Raw genomic sequence first — 10956 nt, 5'->3', positions numbered from 1 at the left:
AGGGTACACTCATGTGGGAGTGGTGGCTTTCGGTGGCTCCCAACCACGCCCTTCTGGAAGCACCCGCTGGGACCCGTAGGGCTAAGGATGCACCTTGGTCAAGGGATGTGCCATCGACAGTAACAGAATGGAGGAGTCCCAAGCTAGCTGGGGCGGAGGGCGGGATACAGCGTTGACCTTAGATAACGGGAAGGGGCCTTCTGGATGGGCTCGCGGAGTAATCGCCGCATCTTGCCCAGAGCCCCATGCTGGGGACAGCGAGCAGGAAGTCGTACCGAGGGCGCGGCTTGGGCAGCGTTGCAAGTGCAGCCGAGGGCGGTACTGCAGGTGCACCAGAGGGCACCGCCGGGCGTGAGCACCAGGTTCCTTCGTCAGCCAGGACACCAGAGCCCAGTCGGGTGGACGGACGGTACGTTCTGAAAGGGTCTCGGGAATGGAATACAACATTGAAAAGCTCAGAGGCTTTGGTCTGGGCATCCAGAATGAACTTTATCTGGAGGAGGTGACGTGGCTTTTGGCCTTTGGAAGTGCTGCTTGGACCTCCGGGACTTCAAGTCCTCCTGACTAGGTCTGGAAGAGGTGAAAATGGGGGTAGGAAGAAAGGAGAGGACTGCAACAAGGTCTTCCCGAGCGGTCTGAGTTCGCGGGACGGGGGAGGTGCAACGGTGGGGAGCTGGGCGCAAAGGGCTGGAGTGAGTGGGGGTGGGGGTGCTCCAGAAGCGGAAAGGTGGTATTCCATTTTCTGGGAAGATGGTGAAGATGCACCAGTCTAGTCGATCTGAAGATGCCAGGGGAACAAATGGTGCGGGTGGAGGGGAGAATGACAGAACCTTCCAGAAAACGGGAGAGGCTATAGCACTTGAAAACCCTTCCCTGGTCTCCGGGTATTCCCGGAAGAAGAGGGCAGGTCTGTGGGCACAGGTGCAGACTTGCTGGCGCGCTCCTGATGGTCGCGGGAAGTGGGAACGTTCCGCGAGCTGGCCCTTTAAGGCGGCTCGTAGGCGTGTCAGGAAATGCGCGCTGGGCCCGCCCCGCTCGGTAAGTGGCCCTGGACCCGCGACGCTGAGGCGGAACTTGGGTTCGGCTTGTGGCAGCCGCGGGGCCTTGCTCCAGCCAAGCCCCTGTCCGTGACCCTCGAGACGCCTCCCTGAGCCTCGGTGATCCCCCTGCAGCACGCCCTCCCTTCGGCTCCGCGGGGGCTTCCGGGGGCTCCCGCAGCCCACGCTTCCCTCTCCGGCTCACCGCTTCCCACGCGGTCCGCGTCCAGTTATTTCCTCCTCCGCTCTGCCCTTCTATCGCTCTTTCGCTTCCTTTCTCCCTGCGACTCACGTGTCCCCTGTCGTCAAGCTGGCCATGGCTGTCAAGGCCCACTTTCTTAGTTAGGCCCCTTCTCCCTTCCCTGGGTCTTGTTTCGTGACACCCGCATCCCCCCTCCCGCCTCCGCCCGGAGAACAGGCAAGATGAGGAGCGGTGCACCTCTGCAAATCCGGAAGCAGAACTTCACCCAAGAAGGAGGGGACCGATAGATCATCCCATGTGACAGTTGAAGGCTGCAGCCACAGGCCCTAGCAGCTTGAAGCCCTGTAGTCCAGGGAATGTTTCAGGCAGTGAGGTGACCCAGCTTTTCTGCCGCCATGAACAGGGTCCCTCTGAAGCGGTCCAGGATCCTGCGCATGGCGCTGACTGGAGCCTCTTCTGTCTCCGAGGAGGCAGACAGCGGGAACAAGCCATTTCTGCTCCGGGCTCTGCAGATCGCGCTGGTGGTCTCTCTCTACTGGGTCACCTCCATCTCCATGGTATTCCTCAACAAGTACCTGCTAGACAGCCCCTCCCTGCAGCTGGATACCCCCATCTTCGTCACCTTCTACCAATGCCTGGTGACCTCACTGCTGTGCAAGGGCCTCAGCACCCTGGCCACCTGCTGCCCTGGCGCAGTAGACTTTCCCACTCTAAACCTGGACCTCAAGGTGGCCCGAAGTGTGCTGCCGCTGTCTGTGGTCTTTATTGGCATGATAACCTTCAATAACCTCTGCCTCAAGTACGTGGGGGTGGCCTTCTACAACGTGGGACGCTCGCTCACCACCGTGTTCAATGTGCTTCTCTCCTACCTGCTGCTCAAACAGACTACTTCCTTCTACGCCCTGCTCACCTGCGGCGTCATCATTGGTGAGTGGGGCTGGGGTGGGGGGTGCTGTGGGGAGCAGGGAATTGTAAAGAGCAACACATTACACGTTATCTGTCCCAGGTCTTTTGCATCACCAGTCATAGGAGGAGGCTTATAGAGAACAAATAACTTCCTGTGACTCGGTAGGTTAGGGATCCAGCCAAGGCGAAAATAATAATGTTAGCAGACACTACAGCAAAGCCAGCCAGGCACTCAGATCTAAGCGTTTGATCCATATCCACCACCACCACCACCACCACCATTACAAGGTAAACTATAGCTGCATTTTACAGAGAGAAACCCAAGGTACAGAGAAGCTAAGTAATTGGGATCCCACAGCTAATCACTGGCAGAGCTGGGATCTGAACATAAGCAAGTGCCTCCATAGATCACACTCTTGACCACCACACTGCTGTTCTCAAGAGGTTGAGGATGAACTCAGGTCATCACGATTGGCATAAGTACCTCCACCCACTGAGCCATCCAATGGTTCAATGTGTGTGTGCTTTAAGAGGCTTTAACTGCCTTTTCAGATGTGACCATAAATACTGCTCGTTGCACATGTAGCATCCTCGTTATGTACCCATGAGCCTTCTGACTGGCGGCATCGCTGCGAAACTGCAGCTCGAAGAAGCTGTGCGCCTTGCCACGGCCCCACGACTAAGAAGCAGGCAGCCTGGGGTGCAGTTCCAGGCTGGCCACGTGCCCTGGCCTGTGTTTCAAGCCAGTCTGCTTTGCTCCTGCCCATTGCGAGTTGGTGCAATGCAAACCAACACTATAGCTACAGGCCAAATGTGCTTTTAAATGAAAGCCTGGGAACTTTGAAGCATCCAGTCCCTCAGCGGCAGCCGCTAGATCCTGATTCCACCACCATCTTTTCAGTACCCAACAGTCACATGAAGCTAGGGGCTCTTGGCTTGGACAGCATGTGTTAGGGGACATGTTTGCCACTTTGAATGAATTCAATGGCTGCTGGGTTACAGAGTCCAGGGCATCTTTCTCCTCAGTCCTGGATGAATGGAAAACGATCTTCATTTGTACCTGCTCTGGATTTTAGTTTGTCTTGTTTGGCCTACTTAGATGTCCCTGGTGTCTCTGGGGCCCAGGCTGGGTGCTCTAGATGTAGGGACCAGGCCAACCTGTACCGTCATCCCTAGAAACATCCCCTGGTTGGGCAGCCCCTGGCTCCAGGGTAAGGGGTCTGTGTCAGAGAGAGGTCAGGTAGAAAGCCGCCAGCGCTGCCAGCACCCCTCCCACTGCCCCCACATCATACCCTAAGAGAGGTGGTACTCCTCCCTTCCTCTCCATCCCACAAGCTACCCTGGGGTCCCACTTCAGTCCACCAGCCCTGCCAACGTTAGAGGGCATGGGCCTCCCAGTGGGAGAACTTACATGCAGGGAGGTACAGTCGCTGGAGAACCTGAGCCCAGGGCCCCAAAGTGACAAGTAGCTGATAGTGAGGTAGCTGAGAGCCATGGCGGCCTGCCCAAGTGGCACGGGAAAGTGGAGCTCTCTGCTGCCCCCAATACCGGCCCCATCTGTTGGCTCTGCCCTGCCTTCCTCCTGTGAAGGAAGCCATCTCTGGCAAGGCCTTTGCACTTTGCAAAGCCTCTCTGGCTCACAGCCCCTCCGAGGGCTAGGACATGGAGAATGGCGTCACCTCTGAACTCAAGAGGTAACCAACGGGAGGCATGGGGTCCTCTGGCTATGCAGGGAAACCCACCGTGGGCTCTGCTGAACCACATGCCTATGATGCTGCGGGGGCTTGTGCCCTTGTTCTGAGACAGCATCTTGCTATGTTGCCCAGGCTAGCCCTGCCCCCAAGTCCCAGGCAGCGGGGGCTGAGGGAACACCACCTTGCCTCTCTCCAGCTTCTCAAAGACTTGTGCCTTTCTCCTAGCAGTGTCTATCCGCTCGTCCACCATCCACTGAGCAGCTACTAACTTGTGGTCAAGTATTTTCCAGGCTTTGTACAGAGTTTTAGGGTACAAGTTTGAGAAAGGTAGGGTGGGGTCCTCGCTCCTGGTGTGTGAAGGATGTTGATGGCAGAAACGAGAGTTCCACTGATGCTAAGGGCTGTGGGAATCTCGATAGAGCAGGGAGCATGAGGGACAATCGGAACAGGCCCTGCTGAGAAGTCCCTGCCGGCACGAGACTTCCCGAGTAGTACAGACCAGGAACACACAATTGAATGAGTGCAGTGTTTCCTGAAGACAGGTGGGAGCCACAGAGAAATATCCACTGTAGAAAGATCATTCTTGTCATAAGACAGAGTGTAGATTGGTTAACATGGGAGCAAGAGCATGGTCCCAACTTTTACAGATGAAGGAAATTGGAACTCAGAGAGGTTAAGTAACTTCTCCCAAGCAGCTCAGCTTCCAAATCACAGAGCAGTCAGAGGCCTGACCTCTCTGATGCCTGCGCTGGTCCTACTATTCCATGTTGCTGATTCCTGCAGCAGCAGTAAGCCTCTGCCTTATGGGGTTGTGGAGCCTAAATAAATAAAGAGACCATAGCACTGCCACAGGCAGGCACCTACCAGCCAGGGACAGGCACCTACCAGCCAGGGACAGGAACCTACCAGCCAGGGGCAGGCAGGGAGTGTTGTGTTAACATCAGGAAGCTGTTACTAGGTACTTGGTGGGCGAGTAAGGGATCCCCAGGAGAGGCTGGCTTTGGCCTCAAAGAGTGGTGGGTGGAGTCCCTGGACAGATGCAGATGCACAGAACTCTGGGATATGCCGAGAAGGGGGAGCTAAGCAGGTGGCTTGAGGAATGCTGGCCAGATGCGGGGAGCGCAGTGCTGTGGCCTAGGGGTCCATGTAGGTTCTTTGAGCAGAGGGTGTCCCAAGAGTGACCCTGGGGTGACTGTAAGCAGCACAGACCATAAGCAGCTCTGACCTAATGTTCACACCAAGGGAGCCAGGCGGAAGGCTTACAGCCAGCCTTGTCCCTTTGTAGAGCCTAAGGTCACTTACTGGCCCTCTTCCTTTAGAGCTGTTCGCCCCGCAGGCCGTCAGGCACCTATGCGCTTGTATAGCCTTCATTCCGGTGACTGCAGTTGTAATTAGAGAGTTGACAGGGTCACATCTGCCCTTATACCTTCCCCTCTGCTAGGTTCTGCCTGGGAGAATATGGAGGGTATGGGTATAATTTGGGGGAGTTATGCCCCCCCCCTTTGCTCCCTTTATCTGCAGGGCATTTCTATGCCCACTTTAGCCCATATCGCTCCAAAATAAAAGACCCAGAGACCTGGTGTTTTTATTAACAAGCCGCTGGCGCTATGCTGGGCAGGTCCTGAGCTAGTCTAACCCTCTAAGCTGCTAATGCCTGATAGATGCCCCGAGGCTTGCTCTGGCTTGCTCTGGCTTGCTCTGGTGTCTCACATGGTCTCTCCATGCCTTTCTCCTCTTTCTGCTCCTCTGTCTCTCCCTGAGCCCCTCTCACTGGGATCCGATGTCCCAGCTGTACTGTCCTCCCCTGCCCAGTCAGAGCCGATCTGCTCTCTATTAAACAATCAGGGATGATGCAAAACAATTTTTACATAACATTGAGACTGGAAATGCTTGGCCCTCAAGATGCTGGCCCATCGGCTGTACTGTAGCCAGATGTCTGGGCACAAAAATCAGCAAGGGAAGATATAGTACACAAGGCTGACCCCAACCAAGGGGACACAGGCTCTCATTCTGGCCCCACTCCCTGGCCCCTGTTTGGAGCAGAGGTTAAACTTTGGATGTGTGGATGATGAGGTAAGGGTCACAGAACTGTGGCATCAGAATCCGTCCCTCCCACTCCTGCCCTCATCCCTCCTTACCTTGTCACTCTTCTGTCTGTTGCAGGTGGTTTCTGGCTGGGTATAGACCAAGAGGGAGCTGAGGGCACCCTGTCCCTGACGGGCACCATCTTCGGGGTGCTGGCCAGCCTCTGTGTCTCACTCAATGCCATCTATACCAAGAAGGTGCTCCCTGCCGTAGACCACAGCATCTGGCGCCTGACCTTCTATAACAATGTCAACGCCTGTGTGCTCTTCTTGCCCCTGATGGTGGTGCTGGGCGAACTCCATTCCCTCCTGGCCTTCGCTCATCTGAACAGTGCTCACTTCTGGGCCATGATGACGCTGGGTGGCCTGTTCGGCTTCGCCATCGGCTATGTGACAGGACTGCAGATCAAATTCACCAGTCCTCTGACCCATAATGTGTCGGGCACGGCCAAGGCCTGTGCGCAGACAGTGCTGGCTGTGCTCTACTACGAAGAGATCAAGAGCTTCCTGTGGTGGACAAGCAACTTGATGGTGCTCGGGGGCTCCTCCGCCTACACCTGGGTCAGGGGCTGGGAGATGCAGAAGACCCAGGAGGACCCCAGCTCCAAAGACGGCGAGAAGAGTGCTATTGGGGTGTGAGCTCCTTCCGGAACCCAGGGCTGAGCTCAGGTGGGCCTGCCCAGCACTGAAGGCTTCCCATAGGGCCAACTGGGTGTGGCCCTGAGCAATATTGTTTACATCCTCCTCAGAATATGATCTAAGAGGAGCCGGGTTCTTTCCTGGTCATGTCAGAAAGCTGCCAAATCTCCTGCTGCCCCATCTTCTTGTCTTGGGAAAGCCCTACTGGGTGTAGCACCCTTCCTGCTTCCTCCTGGGGCCCATCTACCTCCATGTCGCCTCTGGGGTTGGGGCCAGCTGCACTCTTTGGGGACTGGACTGATGAAGTGATGTCTTACTTTCTACATAAGGGAGAGGGGTTGGGTTATAGCTAGTTGAAGGGAGCTGGGTGACCCCACATCTCTGGGGCCCTGGGCAGATGGCATAGTAGCTCAGGTGCTATTAACATCAGTAACACTCCAGTTGGGAGCTGAGCCAAGAGAAAGAAATGGCTGATCTGCCCTCTTCTGTGTGGATGGGTCTGACAGACCCACTGTCCATGGGAGCTGTATCCAGGATGGCTGGCGGGGGAAAAAACTCACCTCTGCACTCCATACTTTAGAAGTGGGGGGCACACGTTTTTACAGATTAAGTGGGGTGATGAATACCCCTACAGCCCCTAACCCTGTTTTTCCTGTCTGGCTTCTCTTGGCCCAGAGGGGCCACCATCCTGTTCTCCAACACCTGGCCCAGCTACCTGGCTCTACCCTCTTTCCATACTCCCTTTTCCACATCAGCCCTGCCCCCAACACCTCCATCTGCAGGCAAGAAGTGGGGTCCACTCATAGCCTCTGTTCCCATGGGCTTGGACCCTAAGCCCCTTATGATGGTAAGAGACACTTACGTTCTCTGAGCCTGGGGCCGAAGGAGCCCACTGATTCTCAGAGTTAGCCCATCAGGCTCCTGTCACAAAATAGCCTAGACTGTGTGGCTAAGAACAGTGGAGGTTGACTTGTAACTGTTCTGGGGACAGCAACACCCACATCAAGGTACCCATAGGCCCAGTGTTTCAGAGGAAACCCCTCTGCCTACATTCTCACATGGTAGAGAAACTCCCTCAGGCCTCTTGTATAGGAGTACTCGCCCCACGAGGGCTCCACCCGTGACCTAATCACCCCCAAAGCCTTCAACAGAAGGACTCCAACATGAATTTGGGGACAGAAGCACTCAGACCATGATGCCCCAGCACCACACCCTCCTAACCTCAGGGTAGCTGTCACTCTCCTAGTCCCTTCTGTTTGGCCTTTTGTACCCCCATTTCCTTGGGGTAATGTTCAATGTCTTTTTTCCCTTTCATGGGAAGATGGGGAAACCATGTCCAGCCTTTGATTCCTATTCCCCACAGGTTCTAATGAAGTTGGTGGGGCCTGATGCCCTGAATTGTATGTGATTTAATAAAAAATTAAAAAACAAAAACAAAAAAACAAGGCATAGCATGTGTGTATGGACTGAGAGACACAGGACCCAGTGGGGATCTAAAACCCAAGTCTGTGGGGACTCAGCTACAACAAACAACCTTCCTGGTCCTGCAATCTCTTAAGATAAGGATTTTCCAAGTACCTACTCTGGGAAGTGGGTGTCCAGAATTCAAGTTTCCATCAGTACCTGCTGCCACTGGCTGCGTGTTTACTTAGGGCAGACATGGCACTGGGGCTGTCCATCTGTCTGTCCCTCATCTTTATAGCCATTCCTACTGTGTGGGATGGGAGCCATCACTAACCCTCCCCGCCCCCCACTTCTTACAGATGAGGACACTGAGGTTCAGAGAGGCTGGTAAGGAAGAAGTAGCAGCAAAATTCAGAGGGAGAGCCTCCTGCAGCTCCTGGACTACCCCCTGCTACGGCACCTGTCACACAGCAGATGCTCAGAAGGGTGCCTGCCCCATCCACCTGCAGCGCATGCCTTTGCTTTCAGACAAGGAAGAAGGTCCTAACCAAACTGCCTGAAGGAGGAGGGACAGTTGTGGCCCCCCAGATTCAGAGGTGTCAGTTCACAACGGTAGGTCATATGAATGGGACACCCAAGTGTGCTGGGTTCTTGAATCAGTGCTGACCCTGTGATTCAGTCACTCCTACCAGAAGAATAGTGTGGTTGGGGGATGGGGGTAACGCCAAAGGCAAAAGGAGGCATTCTGAGGTGTGTTAGAAGTTTCTGCTTCCTGCATACACCTGTGAGCACTGAATAGGAAGGCCCCATGGAGGAGGATACCTCCCCAAGTTCTTCCCCAGTGTCCCAGCAGGGAGGAGTGCTGTGACCTTGCACCCCTCTGCAAGGCCAGCAGAACCACCCAACCCACATCTAGAGAAATCACTGGTCATCCTAAGCCTCTAAATCGTGGGGAAACAGCATACATCAATAGATTCCTAACTCACTAGTCTAGAATATGAGCTGGGTTATTTGAAGGAAACTGGGGTTCCTTGTAGAATTGTAGGCTCCAAAAAGCCAGCAACAGAATCTGGTAGCCGGCAGCAGCGGGTGGTCCTATCAGCCAAAGCACCTCATTCTGAGATACTGCCCGAGGTGGGCTCTGAGGGTTAAGAAAATGAGACCCCAAAATGGCTAATTTTTTCCAGTCTTGATCTTTGTTTGTTTAAAGATGCCTTTTGCCCTTGAACTTGCCCAAACCCATTGCTCTGCCGTTGAGGAAAGTAAGACATAGAAAGCCTCAGAGCACAGAGCAAACCGCTGTCTGCCCAAAACAGACTGGGGTGCCTGATCCTGAACCAAGTGCCTTCCACTGCATTGCTTTTGTGTCGGTTCTGAGGATTGAATTTGTGTCCTTATGCTTGCATAAGGACTCTGCCTACTGAATTATCTCCCCATCTTTTATTTATTTAATCAATCACTTTTCTATTAGATACCACTTTAAAAAATAAAAATAAGAAAGGCTTAGAGGTACACATGTGTAATCCCAGCACAGGGGAGGCAGAGGTCTGCAGATCCCCAGCTGGCCAGCATAGCCTTATTGGCACACCATAGTAAAGAAACTTCTCTCTCAAAAGCAAAAACAAAAAACTATCGGATGGTCGCTAAGGCTGGCTCCTAACCTACACACACACATACATGCATACCCACACATACAAATGGTAGTGATTAGAAAAGTCTGTTGCTATTCAGCCATTAGAAACAATGAATTCATGAAATTCTTAGGCAAATGGATGGAGCTAGAGAACATCATACTAAGTGAGGTAACCCAGACTCAAAAGGTGAATCATGGTATGCACTCACTAATAAGTGGATATTAACCTAGAAAACTGGAATACCCAAAACATAATCCACACATCAAATGAGGTACAAGAAGAAAGGAGGAGTGGCCCCTTGTTCTGGAAAGACTCAGTGAAGCAGTATTCGGCAAAACCAGAACAGGGAAGTGGGAAGGGGTAGGTGGGAGGACAGGGGAAGAGAAAGGGGCTTATGGGACTTTTGGGGAGTGGGGGGTTAGAAAAGGGGAAATCATTTGAAATGTAAATAAAAAATTATATCGAATAAAAAAAAGGAAAAAAAAAAAGAAAAGGAAGGCGAAAAGGTGGCCACAGACTCAGGCAGTCTTGTGGGTGAATTTTAGTGCGCCCTAAAGATAGCTTATAAAAGTTGTTATAGGGGCTGGAGGGACAGCTCAGTGGTTAAGAGCATTGGCTGCTCTTCCGAACGTCCTGAGTTCAATTCCCAGAAACCACATGGAGTCTCACGACTATCTATAATGTGATGTGATGTTCTCTTCTGGGATGCAGGTGTACACGCAGATAGAACACTTGTATAAATCAATACACCTTTAAAATAAAATAAAGTTGTAGTTTGGATGTGCTGGAAAAAAAAAAAAAGAAAAGAAAAGTCTGTTGCGCCGGGCAGTGGTGGCGCATGCCTTTAATCCCAGCACTTGGGAGGCAGAGGCAGGCAGATTTCTGAGTTCGAGGCCAGCCTGGTCTACAAAGTGAGTTCCAGGACAGCTGGAGCTACACAGAGAAACCCTGTCTCGAAAACAACAACAACAACAACAACAACAACAACAACAACAAAAAACCAGCAAAGTCTGTTGCGTGCTTAGCACATGCCAGGCACTAGTCTAAACACAAAAGTCTATTCATGTCTCCGATTCTGGTTACATCTCCATGTCACAGAAGGCTCCTCAGTACAGAGAGGTTAGCATAGCTCACAGCACAGAACAGACTCCCTCTCTGCACACCGAGGCCCCTCATGAACACAAAGACAATGTCCAAATCATCAGTGGCTGTAGAACTCCATCCCACACCCTTGACAGCCATCAGGGCCCCAAGCCAACCACCTCTGCAGTGTTGACCCAGGACAGTTTCCTCCCTAGCTCCCTCCACCATCAACACTCCCAAGCTGGAAGCTGCAACCTCCTAGACTGCACATCT

The 10956-nt window shown here is 53.2% G+C and overlaps 1 protein-coding gene across 1 annotated transcript; it reads left to right on the top strand.

Annotated features, from left to right (window-relative positions):
• The first annotated feature begins 223 nt into the window (after positions 1-223).
• Positions 224-8009, top strand: Slc35c1 (solute carrier family 35 member C1). The gene is made up of 3 exons (XM_052183035.1): positions 224-409; positions 1643-2166; positions 6003-8009. The coding sequence occupies exons 1-3, from the start codon at positions 246-248 to the stop codon at positions 6560-6562; spliced, it is 1248 nt and encodes a 415-aa protein (XP_052038995.1). The 5' UTR covers positions 224-245; the 3' UTR covers positions 6563-8009.
• The last annotated feature ends 2947 nt before the right edge of the window (positions 8010-10956 follow it).

This window comes from Apodemus sylvaticus, chromosome 5 (assembly GCF_947179515.1).
Source record: "Apodemus sylvaticus chromosome 5, mApoSyl1.1, whole genome shotgun sequence".
NCBI lineage: Eukaryota > Metazoa > Chordata > Mammalia > Rodentia > Muridae > Apodemus > Apodemus sylvaticus.
This window is presented reverse-complemented; position numbering and strand designations above follow the sequence as displayed.

Excerpts from the sequence above, each read along its gene's own strand:
- Slc35c1 (XM_052183035.1), top strand. The coding sequence starts at position 246 with ATGCTGGGGACAGCGAGCAGGAAGTCGTACCGAGGGCGCGGCTTGGGC. Across the intron at positions 410-1,642 it reads CCCAGTCGGGTGGACGGACG|GGTCCCTCTGAAGCGGTCCA; the intron begins GTACGTTCTGAA and ends CGCCATGAACAG. Across the intron at positions 2,167-6,002 it reads CACCTGCGGCGTCATCATTG|GTGGTTTCTGGCTGGGTATA; the intron begins GTGAGTGGGGCT and ends TGTCTGTTGCAG.